The 21,278-nt window shown below is 43.3% G+C and overlaps 1 protein-coding gene across 1 annotated transcript; it reads left to right on the top strand.

The window, feature by feature from the left end:
- Nucleotides 1-832: 832 nt before the first annotated feature.
- SH2D1A (SH2 domain containing 1A) lies at nt 833-17,660 on the top strand. Its single transcript, XM_009899727.2, has 4 exons — nt 833-1,115; nt 14,455-14,518; nt 16,835-16,970; nt 17,324-17,660. The coding sequence occupies exons 1-4, from the start codon at nt 979-981 to the stop codon at nt 17,359-17,361; spliced, it is 375 nt and encodes a 124-aa protein (XP_009898029.2). The 5' UTR covers nt 833-978; the 3' UTR covers nt 17,362-17,660.
- Nucleotides 17,661-21,278: the final 3,618 nt, after the last annotated feature.

The raw sequence follows: 21,278 nt of genomic DNA on the forward strand, positions 1-21,278 counted from the left end.
TAAAAGCACATTTTCAGCTCATTTTTGTTTGCAAACAGACTTGTTTACAAGTGTGTGCATATGGCAGCTCTCAAGAGATGAGCGTACTGAGGAAAGGTCTGTGACCACAGCATATGAGAGAAATGGCTTCTTCAGACAAGTCTCTGGTTTTTGGCTGTCCACTAGTGTGCCACACAAAGAAGCCAGTGGCATTGATGGAGCTGAGAAGAATATGAGAAGCCTCCTTGCCCTGAGACTGTTGCCTTCCTCCAAACAGAGTTAACAAGCAACCCTGATATTATCAGTGGTTAAACTTCATCAAAGACTATGAAAATAACCACTCATGAGGTAGATCAGTGGGGGTACTGTCTCTGTGGACAGTGGACCAGACACCATAGAGCAGGGGCCATACTCAGTGCCTGGGTCTGAGGCCAGTGGCCTGGTGGGGCAGGGACAGTGACACAACCTTACTTCTAGTCTCTCTTCAAAAATAAGAGGTTAGTAGATAATTCATGCTTGCAGAGGGGCTTTGGGGTCCTACTTTGCCCTTCTTTGTTTTTGCGTTAACACCACAGGAGAAAAGTGTCTGGCAGTAGCTGCTGATGGTGATACCATAGTCCTGGCCTCCATGCTCCAACACAAGGTGGCCATTGGGCTCACAATCATCGTGCACTTCGTTATGTCACCTCCCTGCTGCTGAGTGGGGACCAACAGGGGTGAGGGTGGGCTGTGAAATGACACCTCCCTGTGTGAGCTGTGATGTCGTGAAGATGTTACAGCCTTGCAAAAAAGGAAACCAGAAAGGGGCAAAGGAAAAAAAAAAAGCACAAAGAAGTGTGCTCGTTCCTCACTCTTCCCTCAGTGCTGTCTCGCCTTGTGCGGAGGCTTCTGAGGTGTGAACACATCCTGTTTACATCTGCCACCGAAACGGAGATGCTGAGGAGAGCACAAGACTGAGGAGCTCAGGGAGAGCTGCTCACTCTGGGAGACGGCTCCATCATGGACACGCTGCCCATCTACCATGGGGGCATCACCCGTGAGGCTGGGGAGAAACTGCTGCTGGCAGCAGGCACTGATGGCAGCTACCTGCTGCGGGACAGCGAGAGCATCCCGGGAGTCTACTGCCTGTGTGTGCTGTGAGTGCATCTGGCCCTGCATGCCTACCATCACCTTGATGGGGTGTGGGACACCTGAGGGCATCAGGGCTGGGAATGTGGGAGCAGGGTGCTGGGAAGGGCTGGTCAGGTGTTACCTGATTTTCAGCTTTCACATCCACAATATGAGATGTTCCCAAATAACAGTGACAAAATGCATCTTAATATTAGCATTTGCAGACATGAGTGAGACTTTTTGCTTCTTCATCTTGATTTAAGGCAAAGTGGTGCATAAAGGGTGTGGAGAGTTTTGCAGATCAAAGAGGACCAGGTTTTGCCTTGAACCCATGCTTATGCCCATGCTTCCTATGGGCATAAACTAAGAAGAGAAAGCAGGTCTGGAGGATGTAGGATGAGAAATGTGCCATGGAGAAGAGCCAGGCAACTTGACTGGGGGAAGGTGTGCACTGCCTTCTAGTGCTGTAGAGTCTTCTTGCTTTCTACCTGCTTTCTTCGACTTCTCTAATGCACTCATTGAGTGTCCTTAACATGAGTGTCCTTAGAAACATCCCTAGTGACCTCAGTCATCAGGAAGGATAGCACGGATTGCTGTCATCCAGAATGTGCATTTGTTTTGTAACACTCAGTCAGGCTGTGTATCCCATGAGGTGTTGGGCTTGGAGTAAACCACCTATAAAGTTCATGAGATAATGATGACTGACACACTAAATGGCAATATTTCATCAGATAGGGTGAAATGGGAAAGATCTGATGCGATGGTCTGTCAGAGAGGGCAGAGAGGATTCTGAGAAAGAGCTGAGAGACTTCATAATCATAGGACCTAATTTTAAACAGGTGATGTAATTACCCTACTTTTGGCAAGAGCAGAAGTCTTGGAATTCCTGAGAGATAACTGTGTTCAATGAAACACCATTGCATGCAATGAAACACCATTGCACCCAATGAACAAAGATGTGCCTACCAAGGCTAAACGGACATTTGTGCCTTCAGTAGGAGAAGGAATACAAGAGAAAACTAATTTGGGGACAGCAAGAAATTAGCTAACAGAGGTCTCTAAGGTACCTGGCAAAAAGAAGGAAGAGACGGAGGAACCCTAAGGCACAGATTTTCCCCAAACGTCTTGAACACACTTTCAATGATATCTAATTAAGCCCTTGGTGAGCATTATTATTCCTCTGCTGTAGACTAGTAAATGGAAACATGTAAGAAGGTTATAGGCAATCTAGAAATACACAGCCTTCTTTTGGGGAAGATCTTTGAGCTACAAGATGTATTTTTTCCTTCTCTCGTGAAATCAGGTGGTGAACCAAGATAGGCACCATTGCTAACAAACACCTTAACAGCTAGCTGAAAAATGAGAAATGAGAAGCATCTTGAGCTAAAATGAAAATGGAATAGACATAGCAAGAGGTAAGGAGTGCTATGATTCCTGTGATGGGAATAGGCAATAAAAGCAGAATCTCTTTTAAATAACCATCAGAGTAAATAGTGATACATCTCCTTAAATCTCAGAAGTCTTACAGTGCAGGTGAAATGCTAAGGCATTAGAGAAAGGGTCAGGAAGAATGCTGAGCAAAATAGAGAATTCTAAAATTAGTCAACCATTAGTCTAGATCAGGGTGTAGATACATAATGAGGTCTTTCATCTACACACAATCAGTTGGGAGTTTTTAGAATCATAGAATCGTTAGGGTTGGAAGGGACCTCAAGGATCATCTAGTTCCAACTCTGCTGCCATGGGGGACAGGGACACCTCACACTAGATCAGGTTGCTGAGAGCCACATTCAGCCTGACCTTAAAACCTCCAGGGATGGGGCTTCTACCACCTCCCTGGGCAACCTGCTCCCATTGAGAGAAAGATCATGAATGAAGTCCAAAGAAGGGCAACAAAGTTGGTGCAGGGTTTGGAACACAAGCACTGTGAGGAAAGACTGAGGGAGCTGGGATTGCTTAGCCTGGAGAAAAGGAGACTCAGGGGTGACCTTATCACTCTCTACAACTACCTGAAGGGAGGTTGTAGACAAACAGATGTTGGTCTCTTCTCCCAGGCAGCCAGTACCAGAACAAGAGGACACAGTCTCAGGCTGTGCCAGGGGAGGTTTAGGTTGGATGTTAGGGAGAAGTTCTATACAGAGAGAGTGATGCCCATTGGAATGGGCTGGCTGGGGAGGTGGTGGAGTCACTGTCATTGGGGGTTTTCAGGAGGAGACATGATGGGGTGGGTGCTTAGTGCCATGGGTTAGTTGTTTAGGTGGGTTGGAGGCGATGATCTAGAAGGTCTCTTCCAAACTGGTTTATTCTATTCTATTTGATTCTATTCTAAAGTAAAACACATAAAGTGAGAATAGGAAGAACAGAAAGGATTGCTAACTATAAAGCTCTGCAATCTCTGAGGGAAAAGAAAAGAGACTTCAGTAAGAAACAGAACCCTATGTAACTGCTTCTGGAAATTATGGACCACACCTGTCTCCATGTAATGTTCCATTCAAATAGACACATGATAAGCAAAAAATATTCCTGTTCAATGCTATGTGGGCTTGTTACAGAATATAGATCCTCATTATTTATGTATTTATTTATTTATTTTTGAATATGGGAAATTTTCAGTATCAACTTGGCTACATCTAGATGAGAAAATAAATGAAAAATGTTACGGTGAGTATGATCTGATCTAGGCAGAAGGGTGGCCGAAAAATGCTAGTGCTAATCGTTGGTTCCAATACTTCTTAACATTTCAGTTCATAGCATTATGTAAGAAGTAGCAGATACAGTAAACAACACATCACACAATAACTTTGGAGGCAGTTATCATAAAGATGTCTGGAACCAGTCTCGCACCTGGGATGGCAATGGGAGTTTAAAGTAATGTGGGCCATAAACTAGAAAAGTGCTCTGACAGGCAAAAGTTTACCAAGACAGAACACTTTAGTGGAGGGACTTGGGGGGGTGGGGGTGGGGAGCAAACAGGGAAGGCAAGAGAGATGTAGATGGTTAGTCAATGGAGGATGCTAAGCCTGACTTTGGTGAGATAAACCAATGGACACAACCCAACACATTCCAGTCTGAACATCATGCACAGAGACAAAACAGGTGACAAGCATGTATGTGCACGAAAGCTTTGGCACAGACTGAGGGAAACATGCAGTTGCTCTATGCACTGTTTGAGAAAAGGAAAATAAAAGAAAGAGTAAATGCTTCTCTGCTGTTTTTAGACTTCCTTCTAAATAAATAATGAAAATTATAAGAAATAACAAAGTTATTTAGAAATCTACATTTTGGTTCAGCCTTTGTGTTGAAGTCACTCTAGGAGTACCTAGGTACATCAGGATTAGGAAAAAAATGTATTTGCTGGAAGTACTGAAGTAATCTTTGAAACATGAGAAACAAAGCTGGTCAGATGTTAGATATATCACAGCAAGTATCAAAGCTAAACAAAAAATTTTACATCTTTCCAATGACAGTTTCTAACAGACATGCCACTGTTTCATGCTGCCAGTGATGTTTCTATTGCTCTTACAAAAGAAAAAGAGAAAAGGCAGTCCAGCTTTCCAATATCAAAGCATGTTCAGTCTGTCTGCTTTCCTCTCTCCCCGCATTTCCCTGGAGAAGTAAAGCAAAACAAATCTAACCCCAACCCCCTCCAGCTCTAAGCCTTCTTAGGTTCTTTTCTTTTTACCGTAGGAGAAGGAGTTGTCAAAAATTTAAAGGTGTAGTTCTGTGGAAGAGTTTTAAAAGAAATGTTTATCAAAAGAATCATTAGACAAATATTTGGGTGGCAGCAGTGTCATCAGTTTGAATCCACATAGGTGATTGCTCTGCAATTCCAGCACCAGGTACAGTAACTGGTAAGTCCTGTGATTGCCACTGCATCACTTAGGCTCTATCAGTGCCTCCTTTTTCCAAGAAAATGCATACATTTGTAATGTCACCCCCTCCGCCAGGCACCCCCAAGAAGCACTGATGTATTTTGGCAGTCTTTAAGTCTCTTAAGGCAGGTAGTCAGGGCAGCTGCATTCACAGTCAGGATGATTCACCTTTTGCTTTTCCAATTAAAAAGTGGAGCCCTGACCTTTAAAAAGGAGAGGAGTCAAAGACTTCATAATCCCTTGCGACTGACACCGATTTTACAGGGCATGCATAAAAGAGATAGGTAGCAGCATAAAACCTGACCTACAGAGATGGGTAACTGCACCAGGCAGGACCCTGTTGTTGGAGTGTTTAGCTACAAAACTCTGCTTTCTGCCTTTATTTCTCTTTATATTGCTTTATCTTCCTTGAAAGCTGCTCTCCATTGTCCAAAGTCACGGTGTACACATGGCATGTCTGCAAACCTTCAAAGAGAGACTGGGTTTTGGTGTAACCATGGCAAAACACAAAGAATACTCTTCCACGAATATCTTAGGACCACAATTAAGTTATGCATGGAGGAGTAAAAAGGTTCTGATTTGTCCCCTGGGACTCTTACAGACAGAAGCACTACCTGAAGATTTTGGCAAATCTTTTTAGTACCAGATGCTCCCTAAGATCTTTATTGCATGAATACCGTTATTAAAATGATACACTTTAAGGATGTTGTTCATGGTCTCTTGTTCACGTGACAACAGAGAAGCACACTCTTTCCCTGGAATTTGGTGGTTTTGTTTAGGATTGCACTGAAATGCAGGAAGCCTTTTGCTTTTTGTGAAAACTGGGCTAGAATAAATGAATATACTTTAAAAAATGTTTTACCTGTAAACCTGTTAGACACTGCACCATGGCACACCACGGTTTTAATATCAAACCCTGATTGCTCCTGGGAGCTTTCTTTACTGGTCTGCTTTCCTCTTTGCTCAATACCCCATTTGATGTTTTAGCACCCTCAGAAATCCTTTGTGCACACTGCTTCTAATGAAGTCAGTGGGGGACATGAGCCACAGCAACAGTGCCTGGTTTGAGAAGCAGCCTCTTAAACTGTGCCTGTAGAATGCTTAAATAAAGCGCCCGAGAGTGCCAAAATCACCACTTTCTTTCACAGATATATGAACACACATGCAGAAACGAGCAGCTCATGCCTGAATTGGCAAAGATAAAGCATTGGTAGTTTGGGTCTTAAATTTTATATATTTGAAAATACTTGGAATGTTAGTAGTTTATTCAGACCCCTAATTAAGCTAAACATGACATACTTGTCAAGCTGTGTGTTCAGATTATTTGTTTAAAACCAGCCATTCATGTACTGTGCGGCATTCAATTTCTGGAGAGTAATCAAAAGCTGGAATAGAAATGTGTTTAGAGCTCTTGAAGTAACAGTAATGGCAACAGGGATAGGCTGCAGTCCTATCAGATTTTACCTGTGCAATTTTTTCTGTCACTGTAACCACAGTGCACAAGTTCAGGCAACGTGCTGAAACTTTCCAATGCAGCAGCTGTATCAGCTGTACAGCGAGAAGGTGCAGCGCAGGATCACGAGCCAGCTTCACTTTAGCATGTCTTTTGTTTCCCATGTAATATTTTTGATAGAAATGACAGATTAATTGCATTTATTATAACACCACACATAATAATCATCATCATTTAAAATGTAATTTGGAACAAAAGCCTCTCTCTGAGGAGGAGCCCCTCAAGTCAAGGTTGTCGTTGTAAATATCACGCCCTATTTTCAGCTTTGGAAAAAGTCTTCTACAGCACAACAGTAAATTCTAATGAGGGGAGTATTTCAGCTACCTGCTAATCAGCATGAGCTTCATCTTTGCTGAGAATATCTTGGCTAATAACCTTCAGATATTCTGATGGCTTTTCTTGGAAAAAAAAATGAGCAAGGTAGGCAGCCTGAATTGTGGATAGCCACTACATTAACCAATCTGTAAATGGGTACAATCATTAGCTAACAGACCCTGTATTAACTCCACTCTGGGTTTTTAGGCTTGAGTTTAGTGGATTTATTTGAATTGAGGATTTCAGGGTCAAGGATTTTATTGTCAGACTCTGCCTGCCTTTATCTGAGAGAAAGAGTAACATTTACAGAGCTATTGACAGTGTTTTATCTACTGTAGTTCTGGTAAGTTTTGCCCAAAGTGATGAAAGAAATTTAACCAGATAACCTTATTTCATGAGTTTTTGCCTTTTGTGAGGTACTATTCTGGAGGGCGTAGTTATCCATGAAGCTTAGCTACTGGCCCAATAGAAAAATACTTTCCTTCTATTTAGCATCTCAGATTTGAATAAATTCTCATTTTATTTCCAAATTTGAAGAAATTAGTCTCTGAGGCACTGCTTTTGGCTGACATCACCTTGTGCCAGACCAACAGAAATCCTGCTCGGAAAGGCTCCAGACTTGCTCTTTAGGCACACTAGTGGCATTTCTACTGATGGTTGGGAGTGTTCAAGCAGTAAAGATGCTGACAATCTTTCTCAGAAATCTGTACATGACTTCAGAGACATTTCACTCTTCCAAGCCTTTGTTAATTTCAGAAGAGAAAAATCAAGATAACGTATTTGCTTCATAACGTTGCATTTTTATGGCAAGCTAATACTAGGTACTGTTTCAGTCTCATGGGCAAATTTTTACCACAAGAAGTGTTGGTAGGAAAATCAGTGACAGAAATGTAAACTCAAGTGGGTGTGTATAGAATGATGCTGTGAATTAAGCTACAGTAACTCTGTTGGGCTTTTTAGATGTTGTTAACACTGATTTAAACTATTTTAGTCACCCTTGCTGACATACAGCTTGTGTCTTGCACATCATCTCAATGTGAGTTCTATTTCTTCAGCTAGGGTTAGCTGATGGGTGGTAATTGCTAAGCTGCTGTACCTTGATTGTATTTCTGAGACCTAAATATACAAGAACCTGGCTGCTTGTCAACCAGAAAATGCAAATTCTAGGGCAGAGCGACGAGCTGTAAGATTAAAGAGGATTTTCTACTACATTAAATAACAAAACTTTTTGCCTCTCCATGATTGATAAACAAAGCAGAAATTTAACAATTAAAAAGGAGAAAGAAAGACTGAAAGAAAGAAAAAGAGACAAGTTAAAGTGGACAGCTTGCTTGACCACTTCATCATTTTGGCAGCTGTCACTTTTGTTTCCTACAGGGAGATAGGGGAGGGATGGGGGGACACAACCGTGAAGTTCAGAGGTTCCCTGAGCAGAAGAGACCTTGGGATGTGCAGGCTCCAAGGTACCGGTGTGGATCCCCCTGACCTCACAATTTTTGGCTCTGTGGTAGCCATCTCACACCACTGTAGTCACTGTGGTGTCCATGCCCATGTTCCCAGCCCAGGGTTGCTCACTGAGATGCTGCTTGCTGCTGGTTTCTCTGACTGGGCATTCAGGAATCGATTTGCAACTTGAATCAAACATATCCAAATAAGGCAGTCTGACCTCTTGTACTTATAATGTTACCTACTCCATGCCATTGACCTTTCACTCTGAAAGTGCTGAGTTCCCCAGGAGCTCTTCTGTAGTACTCATCTCCATAGAACTATACATCTCTAAGCATCACCTCAGTTTGTGAGATGAAGGGTTTATTAACCTGTTTCACACGAGAGAAGCTGTGGCACAGGAGGCTCCTAGTGTTGTTCTGTACAGCCTGCTGATTTGCTTGCATTGTTGAGGGCTGATTCCTTGTTTCATACATGTGTCCAAACCATCTATCCTCTGTTTTGGGCTTTTTTAATCCTCCAGCACTTTGAGCTGCTCTCAGTTCAGCCCTCCTCATGCTTCACCTTCCTATATCCCCTTCCTTACTCATTTAGTCATTAGACACAGATCCCCTTTTGTTTCCTTCCTTCCCTCCTTCCACACCCACCCTACCTAGTCCCAATCTTCCTTTCCAAAATGCTCAGTCTAAACTGCCTTCATTTTTTCACTCCTGCTAAGCCAGGCCAGGCAGCATCCACAGAACACTTTTGACTTGAGATCATGGACGCTGCTTATCTGAGTGCCCATTGTACAGCCAGATGAGACATGATGCAGCTACAACTGCTAACAATCTTTAGAGAGCCTCTCTCCTGCAGTCTAGACAACCACCACTGCTTTCTCAGAGGCTGCAAGAAATACACCTTCCTTATAACAAATTGATGTCTTATTCTAAACATTGGGGAAAAGACCCAACAACTGAAAGACTTTTTTTTTTTGTTTAAGGGGAAACACATTGTTTTGCCTAACATGCTCCCTTTTCTGACACTTCTGCATTCTCCATCCCTAAGTAAGGTTGAGGTGAACACTTAAAGGAAAAAACAAAATCAGTCTGAAAGGCTGAGATGTGGCAAAGTCACAAGAAACTGAGCATGTTTGTAGCCCACACCACAGTTTGGTTCTTAAGTGATATTGTAACGTGAAATTCCAAGGTAAGATCAGGATGCAAATATACCGGGTAAGAAGAACTGTTTGATACAGTGTGAAAATAACAGGGAAGAAAGCTATGGGAAGAGGAAAGAATTGATGGCATTTATTGCTGACATGGCTTTCCCCTCTTTCTCCATCTTTCTCCCTTTGTAATTGTTCCATACTGGACCCAGAAATGAATACAAATGAATTTAATAAAATCTCCCAACTGAGATACAAAACATTTGGAAATGATTTAAAAATATACTGTGCAGCTCCAATGTCATGGTTAATTTTAATCTGCAGCATGCAGCTGATATCCTCTGGCTATTTCAATGGTGCAGAAGATTGTAATTATTCACCTGTTAAAGTAAACGTGGCTTTAACAAGTCTGATCACAGTTGCAGAGGAGGAGTGGAGAGGACAGGTAGACAGATGCTGTCTCAGTATGTCATCTGTGAATGAAACCTTTGTAGCTCTTCGAGAGGAATTATCTAGCTGTAAAGAAAAAAGCCTATAATATAAAGTAGACCAATTCCTGTAATAGCATCTTCTTCTAGATTTTTCTTTGGCAAAGTTTTCCCAGCTTTGTAACACTGGCACAGAGACAGTGCTAGTGCAGTTCCCAGCTGATATAACATACCCTTTGTTATGGAGATGAAAAGATAAGTGATGACACAAAAATATCATCAGTGGTGACCAAATACTCCTTTTTAAATGCTGTCCAATATTGTTCTTACAGCAAAGGCTGTTTTCTGCTTCCCCTCACCAGCATTTTGGCATCTTCTGCCTTTGATCAAAAATTTATAGGGTGTCATTCATCAAGTTGTTAATTCGCAATTGCTTCTGTCCCTTGAGCCTCACTGGCATGAAAAAGGAGCTTTGCAATTGCGAGTGAGTCTTGTGACTGTCCTTGGGCCAGGTGAAGTGTTGGGGGAGTCCTTCTCTGGGTCTTTGCCTGGGTGTCAAGAGCTGGACTTCCTCTAAGCTATATTACTATTCCACTGTCACTGTAGGCATGCTCTCTGAAATCCTCTCAGTGACATGTATCCATCTCTTGTTGCAGAGAGGAGGAGTTCAGGGCACTGAGAAGCGGATCTGGCCGGAGCCTCACCAGGCAAGGGGCTCAAAGCATAAGCTGTGAGAGAAGCCTCAAGTGGCTAAGGCCACATGGTGTTTGAGGTTTGGCTTTAGCTATGTGACCACACCACACATAGAAACATTTTGTCACATTAGAACCCTTTTTCTGCCATGAATTGAGTAAAATGTAGAAAACTGAGCTGTGCTGTCATGGTGGCCTGGGTATTTCTTATCTCCTGAGACCTAAGCTCAAGTGAAATCACTTTTCCACTTGCTTTTGCCAAGTGTTGTGTTTTGCTCTCTGGAAGCTAATGTTCTGCACAATCTCAGTGTTCATTTTTGCTTTAAGAGAAACACCTTGATCTTCCTTCAGTCCACACTGATCTCAGTTGGGAAGTTTAAATCATAAAAACCTCTCTCACGGGAGGCTGTGCCCATATAACAGTAAAAAGAACTTTGCTCATCAAAATCATGTCACTGGAACATGCAAGGTAAAATCACTTTGAAGTGGTAATGAAGTAAGTTCCTGCTGCTTAACAGCAAGCTTTGATAAGATCTTATTTGTTGGGTGAGTACTTATCAGAAGAGCTGCAATTCATTTTGTGGAAACAAAGGTCCCGGTGGAAAGTGGATGGGAAGACTTAGCTGTTCACCTTCTTAATGAAATGTGTCTTCCATCCTTTGTGAATTTTCTTTGAAGAAGATGTGGTGGTCCTGGGTCACCCCTATACATGTGGCTGTGTTTACTGATGGCTTCAGAACTAACAGCAGATGAGATGTTGAGTTACTGGAATGTGTCCAGAGAAGGGCAACAAAGCTGGGGAGGGATTTGGAGCACAAGCCCTATGAGGAGAGGTTGAGGGAGCTGGGGTTGCTTAGCCTAGAGAAGAGGAGGGTCAGAGGAGACCTTATTGCTGTCTACCACTTACCTGAAGGGAGGTTGTAGCCAGGTGGGGGTTGGTCTCTTCTCCCAGGCAACCAGCACCAGAACAAGAGGACACAGTCTCAAGCTGTGCCAGGGGAGGTTTAGGCTGGATGTTAGGAAGAAGTTCTTCACAGAAAGAATGATTGCCCATTGGAATGGGCTGCCCAGGGAGGTGGTGGAGGTGCTTAAGAAGAGACTAGATGAGGCCATGATTTAGTTGATTAGATGGTATTGGGTGATGGGTTGGACTTGATGATCTTGAAGGTCTTTTCCAACTTGGTCTATTCTATTCTATTCTATTCTATTCTATTCTATTCTATTCCATTCTATTCTATTCCATTCCATTCCATTCCATTCCATTCCATTCCATTCCATTCCATTCCATTCCATTCCATTCCAAACACTGGGTTCTTCATCTTAAACACTGGTAACGCCCTCAGGCTTTACAATCTTTCTTCCTCAGGGAAAAAACACTTCTGTTTGCTATGGGAGTGGAGAGATCTCATTTGTCCCTTGTGATAGCAATGTCACACTCCTCCCATTCTCCATGCTGTGCTCAAAACATCCACGCCCCCAAATTCTTGTTCCTTTTATTCTGTATCTCATGGGTTTATAATCTGAACTATCCTTTGCACTTTCTCTGGGTTTGGTAGAAATATTTTACAGAGGAATTGTTTTGAAAAATGCAGGACGGGTATCTCATACTTCACCCTGCTTCGGCCCTGAGTATTACTTTATCTGACCTCTATTTTTCAATTTGTTCAGCTTAGTAGACCCTCCTGGCAGAGTGCTGAAAGCCATCAGACATTTCAGAGTCAGGGCAGCACCCCAGCCCCTCAACAACTTCAAATCATGCAAACTCTTCAGTACAGAAAATGAAAGAAACAACAGATGGCAGCTTCCAGACAACTGAGCTGTTTGTGGAAAAAACAGATTTTAAAGAGACTGAAGTGGTCAGAGTGCTATGGGACAACCAAGAACAATCATGGGTAATGTGCACACTCTATTATTAAGGACAGGAAGCAAGAAAGTGAGTTTTAGATTTATACATACCAATTTTGTTGGTTTTGAGGCTTGAAAGAAAACTCACTCTGGAGATGGTCAAATACCCACTTCAAAGAGGGGAGAGAAAATGCCAGAACCTCTCTGATGTTTCTCAGTACACTAAGGCACATAAAATCCTAGTTTCTGTAATCGTGGCTGATGTGCTACATATGTAGGTACAGGAAAGTCCCTTGTGACAGCCAAAAAGAAATGATGAACGTGAATATCAGTTACTCATGAAAAGCTGACAACATAGGCACAGCTCTCAGAGGTTTTAAAAAAGGATGAGATTGTCTAACAACCCCAGAGACATTGGATTCCCCAAACATGAACATATCTAGTGGCTTAGAGGAATGTGCTTCTAAGCAAATGGGCTTGAGCTGTGGCCTCCAGCACCAGTGATCACAGTGCTGTGGCATAGGCAAGAGAACAATGTTGTCCTTCCATATCCTTCCCTTGTCCCACAGCAACAGCAAGCTGCTGACACCTTTTCGCTAAAGTTCTTTCTGACCTATCCAAATCCCTGATGGACTGCAAAAAGCTGGGTTTGCTGGGAGAAGCAGGGGTAGTGGTGGCTGATTTCCTCCTTTGGTTTCCATGAAGTGAGTATGACTGGCCACTTTTCATGTCCATCTGGTTTAAGGCAGAGAGTCATGTTTCTGGGGGAAACACTCCTTGGTTAACACGAAGGTGTGGATGAAGTTGTGGTGGGATAGTGGGGTTGTGTCAGCCATATTCCCGTACCTGAGGAGGAAGGCAGTGTCTCAGCTGCTGCTAGGGAATTCATCCCCACAGCAGCCCTGATGGGAAGGAGCAGCTTTGTGTCTTGCACCTCCGTATTTAATCATAGTGGGAGTTGAGTGCTGTGGGGAGAGCTTTCAAATCACAGCAGGCATTGCTGCTCCCACTTTGCAGGGTTGTAGCAGTGTGACAGCTGTTAACAACTTCCTGCTTGGGTAAATTATATCAGACACTGCTTTGCAAAGGTTGCTGTAGTGACTTTTTAACAAGAATTTATCCAGAAACCATGACACGGAGCGTAAGTAATTGCAGTCGTATGGTATCTGTGTCACCGATGGTGTCTGCTATCTGTGGAGTATCTGCTACAATACCACATATAATTGGAAAGGAATACAGTGTTTTTCTGCTTTTATAAGAATTGATGCTGAAATAGGGAATGGTCCCTAAACTCCTGCTGTGTATTTATGTAAATCTGTGCGGTACAAAATGCAATCTTTCTTATCTGATATCATCTCAGCCAACATTGCACTCACAAAACTACTATCAATTTTCTCTGCATCTGAGTTAAAATTTTGAATATTGCTGTAATAATCTGCCATGTAAATGGTGCAATGTGCTGGGTTCTAAGAGAAGCAAGACTGACTCTAGACATGAGTACATCTTATGTAATTAGTCTATGACTCCTAATTCTCAGAAGACTCAGATTTAAAGGGACACTCTGGTAAGTGTCCTTTGTCATTATTTGAGAATTAGGAATGGAGGGGCAAGGCAAAGGGTAACTGACCTCACATCTATGGGTCTAGCTTTCTAAATACATTACACTCATGCTATTGCTTCTGGGAACATCTGTGTTTAAATCCATCACTATACAGCAATGCTATCTATCAATAACCCACCTTCTCTTTTCCCAGGGATAGTATGTCTGGTGTGTGTCAGTAAAAGGAGGTCAATGAAAAAAAAACAACCAATAAAAAAATGCTGAGGTAGGAACGAAAGCAATGTCACTTGATGCAGAATAACTGAATACTGCTAAAGTATGTCTGAGTCAGACCGATTTCTTTTATCTGAAAGGAACCCAGTGCATTGAACACTGCTTCTGACCTGCAGCTCAGGCTTTTTTTAATCTCCCAAGAACCTTTATGGGTGAATTTATTTTTAAGGGAAGGTTAGCAGAGGAACTGACTTCCCCACAGCAGTATGTACTCCTTGTGAAACACGGCAGCAGAAATGAGTAATAAATACCTGTTGATTTATTTTTTCACAGGCATCAGGGTTACGTTTATACCTACAGAGTGTCCAGGACAGAAACTGGATCCTGGAGTGCTGAGGTGTGTACTTCTCTTTAGTTTTCTGAAAATTTCTACCTCTTGTTTGATGGTTGTATTGATTTAATGAAATATATTCAAGTTATGCATGTTTCTTGCACAGTTTGATTTTCATCAAAGGTAATCAATCCTGAGTGTGCCCATCACTAAGATGACTTGGTACCACTTCTGGCAGTCTTGAACTTGTAAATTAATTCACTGTTACATTCTATCTGTTGCATAATGCAATAGTGCATTATTTTGCATCATTTTAAATGGCAAAAATATTGTGTTTTTATAATTTGACAAGCACAATCAGTTTCCTTCTATCATCTCATGTACCATTAATGTCAGATTAGTAAGGAAATTATTTTCAATCTACAGTGTTTTAATTTATCTCCAGCTTAATTCATCACTGGTACAAAACATATGCAGGGCAGCCAAAACTTGATACAAAATACGTTTTCACTCATCTGATAAAAGACTGGTAAGTCAAATGTAGAATAACATCATCTGCATCACAGATAGATATTTGGGTTGATGCAATTTGGGTATTAACCTGTACTTATTTTATGAAGGTCTCTTTCTTTGGATGTACTTTGTGTGCTAATTCATAATTAGCTTTCTGTTTGCACATTAATGAACACTGATTACAAACATTAAATAATTTCTAGACACAGGCATAATTACTTGGCCATTATTATAACAGAAGTGGCTGCAGTGGTCTGGAAGGCAGGGCTGATTCCTGGAGTTACTCAGAAGCAGATTGAGGAGTAGAAGTGACTCACATTACTGCGGAGTATATAATTATCTGTGTCACCCTTGGTAATGGTGCCAGGAAGAATTTGCTTACTGGTTCCTGTAAGGCATTGGGAGCACCCATATATTTGCAGTGCACACACAGTGGGAGTTTTGGGATGGGGTGAGGGTGGTAGTTCGTCCAGCATGCCAAGGCGAGCACTGCTGTCTCAGAAAGGGTGCTGGGACCCCCTGGGACCTCCACCCGTGGAGGAAAATTACCTGAGTGAGGCTGCAGCCTACTTTGATCTCAGGTAATATCAATGTCTGCAGCAACATTATTGTGGTGTTACACAGGTCTGCTCTTCCTCCTCCTCCCCCATGATCTCCACTGGCTTCCTAAGATAGGTCTTGGGCTTTCCCTTGCTGTATTTTAGGCAAACCTTATGTGAGTTTTGCAGCGTAAATGTCTGGAGGCCCAGAACTCTCAATACATCCTCTACAAGGAAGGGTGCTAGCCACAGAGCCATGTTACCAGCCCTTCCTTTAGGTAAACAGAAGCCATTAAGTGAGTGTTGCTAAGACCATGCTGGACTCTGCTCTTGGAAACAGCAGCCTAAATCCAATTTATCCCCACAAAATGTACCTCTGAGCTGCAGCTGGTGCTTTTCTGACTCTTCTTCATTCCCTGTGACTGGTCAGTCTCTGAGCAAGCTCACATCACACTCATCTTTCAAGGACGATGCAGGGAAACTAAAGCAGTGCTGGTAAAATCCCAGCCACCGTGAAGCCTCCAGCTGGTGCCAGTGGGGCAGGATTGAGCCCATGACTGCTGGGTGAGAGCATCCCTCAGGTGAGCCTACGCTAGCAGGACCTATGCTTGCCCTCCCATGACTTTGGTGGGGAGGATTTATTATGAAAACTCCTTGAAGGATTTAACAGAAACACTGGATTTTTGATTAGAAGCAGGCTGCTTCATTTCACAGTGTTCAAAAAGATGCTAAAGCAGAGAGAGAGAAATACTCCCACTTTTAATAAATAGGTAACATTTTGCTAGTGCCCTTGTACAAGACGTAGGCAGGAATACTGAATGAACACATAAACCAGCATCGAATGCTCAGAGAAAAGCTTGCAAAGAGGCTGTGTCCATGTCTGAATTTAGTGGTGTAAGGACTCCCCCTCCCCAGCGAGTACCAAGTAACTCTAGATTGTCTTCCAGGCTGGAAGCATCTTGTTGATAAACCCCAGGCTGGAGGTTAAATCACTGCCTGCAATAAATCAAGGTCAGAAATAGTGAAAGATCACTGAGGAATTTGCCTAACAAATGTAATGATTAAGAAATTGTCCCTCTTCCCGTCTTATGTCACCACACTGCTGGAGACTGCTCTTAGTGCAGGGAGGCTGTGATGTGCTGGAGGAAGAAGAGAAGCAGGGCTCACCAAGTCATTCCTACTTGGTACATCACAGGGTTCAAGAGAAGGGGTTGGCTCGGCTCCTGCCCTGGAGGGCGGGTTATGCGCATTTCTGAGTCAGTGCCCCAAACCCAGTACAGATGCTGGGCACCTAGCATCTCCTCTCACCTTTCACCCTTTGGCTTTGCAGACAGCACCTGGGGTCCACCGGAGGCTCTTTCGGAAAGTGCACAACCTCATTTCAGCTTTCCAGAAACCTGACCAAGGCATCATAACACCCCTGCAGCACCCAGTCATCAACCACACCAAAGCCAAATACTCCCCAGGTATGCGTGGGGTGACGGGAGCCTCAGCTGTGGCTGAGCAGAGCAGAGCCCTTGCTGGTGGTGGGGATAGAGGTCTTAGAATAATTTATCTTTGATCTGAACTAGTTATGAGGGTGGCATTGCCAGAAAAACTCCCTAACTTTACTACCGTGGAAATGCTGGCACTCAGGTGCTCATTAGGGCTATGTCTGTCCATGCGATGGGAAAACGGATTTTGATCATGTATTCTTGAATACTATATCGGCAGCGAGTACCTTCCCACACTAGCACACTTTCTCTTGTATGAAGCTTCTGATCTATCCATTTTCTTGCAGCATTCATCCTTTCATATCTTTTGTGCTTATTTTTCTTAGGCAGAAATGAAGGCCGTGACTTCTCCATGCAGCCATAATGATGACATTCCTGAAGTGAACCATAACCGTGTCTTCCAATGTCTCCTTTAGTTCATGCTCTAGACCAGAACAACTTGTATGATAGTTAAAATAACTCCATGAGTTCTCTTGTAACATTTGCAGAAATGTGTATTTCATAGAATTTCTAGCTCAAAATTGAGAAACTTTAAGTTTCAGCATGTTTTGAATTAGGAGTGTTTTTTGTTTGTTTGTTTGGTCTGAGAAGATTAAAAACCCACCAATCTTTAAATAGTGTAATGCCTTCCCTCCCCCTCTTTGTACTCTCAAGCACAATATATTTTTCACTTGAATATTAGTTATAATTAATAATTAGTTGTTAATTTTGTGTTACTTAAATTTGGACTCTCTGCTTTTTTTTCTGGATGGCATTTGTACAGAACTGAGCAAGACCCCTTTTAGAGCATTAGGAAAATTGCTTACTTTAAGGTGTACCGTGCCTTGGGTGGGCTGTGTGTCTGTCATTCATACAGTTCCTAAAGATATTCCAGAAGTGGCATCATGAAGATCTTCATTAACTGCTTTCCCAGCACATCAGGCTCTCCACCCTGTAAGTAAGCTGAGCTGGCTACCACTGCTTGGATGTACAAAGCTGTAGTTTCCACAAACAGTCAAAAGCTTAAGCAATGCACCAAGAAACAGAACCACCAGTGATGTGGAGAACATTGTTCTCTGCTCTTAGATATTCCCTGTCCTTGAAACAAAGCATTTCTGCATACAATTTTAAAAAGTAAATTATTTCTGCATGAGTTAATTTGCTTTTCTTTACTTAGCTGTTTATCTGTTTGTGTTTCAATGCTGCTGCTGGGCTCTAGAGGAGAGGTTTTGAATCCACAGGACTCAGCTGTGCAAGATTAGCATGTGGCTACCAGAGAATTCAGAGTGTGCGCCTTCTACACCCAGGGTTTAACATGCATGATGACACTGCCCTGCCTGAGCTGGCAAGCTTCTTTCAAACAGAGGGGAAGTCTTACAGCCCTCTTTTTTTCAGGAGATAGTACTGTGTCTTCAATGCAGTCAAAATGCGCTAGACATGGTCCGGGCTCCCTCTGTGCGGGCTGCTGCCAGGCCTTGTTTGTGCGTGCTCAGCCTGTGAGGGGGGTGTGTCTTGGCTGGTTGGAAGGGTCATGCCACTCTTAGTCACTCTTCAACTTACACAAATAGTCACAAAAATCAGTAGAATGTGATTCTCACATGCTCCACTTCAGAGCACAAGACTAACGGTGACTGCAACTGGACTACAAAATTATATGTATTTAAAAACCCACACAGTGCTCAAACTTGGGCTGCTCTGGTTAAATGTTTCATGCTTATACTTCTGACTTCTGCTTAGCTTGGAAAGGCGGAAACTTTACTTAAGAGGAAAAGAGGCCTTTTCCAGAAACAGGCTCAGGAGAACAAAACTGATAAATTCTACCATCCACGGCTCGGTGGCACAGGAAGAGGCTCTGCAATTGCTTGGGGTTGGTGCTGGGTCCTGAGGGAGCAGCCCAAGTGACTGTATTTGTATCTATATACAGTATATGTACAGGAGGAAGCCTCTTCCAACAGCATGTGAAAAACCCCTCCAGTCATACTAACTGTTGCATGCTGGATCCTACCTTGCAGGCATCTTATCAAAGACAAGCTGCATGTGAGCAGCAACAGAGCTAAATGGGCTACAAGTGCAGGATTCATCAAGGCTGGGATGCTCCAAGCAGCATTTGATAAGACCAGAAGAGTTACTGGGTTGTTTTCCTGCCCCCCACCCCCCCTTTCCTGTAAGTGTGTGTGTGTGATGGTGCAAGCAATAAAACATGTTCTGGTGAAGCACAAGTTCCTTGTAAACCAGCAGTGGGAATGAATGCAATAAATAAACAGACTCATGGTAACAGGGACTAGTGGGCAATGCTGTTGGGAGAATTCAAGTTCATTACTCAGTTTCTCTGTATTTGAAGGCCAGTTTTCATTTGTGGTGAAATCTCCCACCTACCCTTGACTAGTCACATATTTTACACTGTGTTGTGTTGCTCTGCATTTTCCTCTTACATATGCTTGCTGGTTGAAACAGGGAGCTTAAGAGAGGTCCGTGCAGTGGCAGATCCAGCATGATTTACTCTTTAATAAAATATTTACAAGCTAGTTGTTTAATCCTCACATAACTCAGCAAACTTCTGCCATGGAGGTACTGAGTTGCCCACCACCAGCACAGAGCACAGCCTCTGTATCCACCCACTGCTTTGCTGTCACTTGTGTCCTTGTCCCTTTCGCTCCTCTGTGCCTTGAAGGTTCTCTGGCTTGCTGAGTGTCTGCGATGGCTGGACCCTTGGCCATTCTTCCCTCTGTTTGTGGTCCTGAAAAACCATCCTTCCCCAAAACCAACCTGTTGGGGGCTGCGTGTTCCCCCCCGCCCCCCCGCCCCCAGGCTTCTTGCGGGAGACCTTTTGCTTTCTAAGTGCTGGGTCTAAACTCCTGATTTACCTGGCCTCTCTTGGGAGCAGGAAAGAGTGTGCTTGGAAATGGTCCGTGGCAGATGATTGCAGCACAGCGGGGATAAATGTAGTGGGAAGCACTTTGCCCAAGGGCTGTTTCCTATAGAAAGATCCTTCTTGCAAAGCAAGGTCCTTCAAGCAAAGGCTGAGGCTGTCAGTGCTGCATGTGCAAATGCTGCAGCACAAGAACAGCAGCTGTGCGTCCGCTCTGCGGTGCAGCGAGCTGAGGATAACTGGTTTGACAGCAGATGACGCGACTCCAGCAGTGCATTGTTCTTCTAAAAAATATATATATATGTAAAATACATATATGTGTGTGTATTATATATATGTAAAATGGGCCAGAAGATGCCATTTTTGTTTAAAGATGAGAATGTTGTTTCAGTTTCTGATGTAAATTATTAAGACACAGACTTGTTTGTGTTGTTCCTTCTGGGTACCCAAGGGTCTCGAATTGCTGTAGGCTTAAACAAGGTGGAAACAGAAAGAAAAGCTCAGGGTACCTGTGGGACAAGGAGTCAATGCTTGTTTATGGGAACAGTAATATTCATGCATTGACTTAGGTGTGAAGAGCTACAGATCCTGAGAGCAGCACTAGCTGGATTTTGTAAGCATGACCTGCTCCTTCCTACCCACCATCCCTGCCAGGATGCAGCCCCTCGTGGTCATTCTGCCCTGCCTGTCCCAGCCCTCCTGCCTTCCCATCCCGTGGCTGCCACAGCCTCACCTCTCACAGCTTCTTCTGCCTCTCAGCACAGGGATGCTGTGTCTCCTTCCCCACCCCCCTGCTCTGCCTCCTCCCCAGCAAAGGTGATGCTGCTTCTCTGCAGTGACTAATTCTGCCACAGCTCTGGTTTGGCCTCCGCTAAGCCCTCTCCTAGTGCTTGTCCACAGCAGTGACAGACCTCCGGCAGCACTAAATCAATACTGTCTCCCAGGCTGGTCTTCTTCCCTTTTCTACCAGAGTACCCCTTTGGACTTGCTTCTTTTCTCCATCCAACTCAGCTCTTCAGCCCTCATGCTGGGATACTGCCCAGCCCTGTTGTTCCAATCTGTTTTTTATCATCTAACCTTGCCATTAGCCTTTAACACGTCCTCTGCCCCTCTGTCTCTTGTCTCCTCTCTGCTGCATGAGGTGGGCTTTTCATTTTCCCTCACGTGCACACATTTGATACACACAGTCATTTATAACCATCTATTTGAGGCAGGCTCTACAATCTGTGCACATACTTCAACTTTGCTCATCTTCTACCACCACTGCTGACTTCACCCACTCAGTTCTTGGCAGTGTGAAAGCATTTAGCAGATTTTTTTTTTTTTCCTTCCCCTCCCTCACATTTGTTCTGATGAAATGTAATAACCTGTGCACAGATACTGGCTGTGATTTCTATACAGAAACTTTGGCGAATCAGAAGTAAAATGAAATC

Source organism: Dryobates pubescens, chromosome 18, assembly GCF_014839835.1.
Source record: "Dryobates pubescens isolate bDryPub1 chromosome 18, bDryPub1.pri, whole genome shotgun sequence".
NCBI lineage: Eukaryota > Metazoa > Chordata > Aves > Piciformes > Picidae > Dryobates > Dryobates pubescens.

Coding starts and splice junctions, on each gene's coding strand:
- SH2D1A (XM_009899727.2), top strand. CDS start 979: ATGGACACGCTGCCCATCTACCATGGGGGCATCACCCGTGAGGCTGGG. Junction 14,519..16,834: donor CTGGATCCTGGAGTGCTGAG/GTGTGTACTTCT, acceptor TTGGCTTTGCAG/ACAGCACCTGGGGTCCACCG. Junction 16,971..17,323: donor CAAAGCCAAATACTCCCCAG/GTATGCGTGGGG, acceptor TATTTTTCTTAG/GCAGAAATGAAGGCCGTGAC.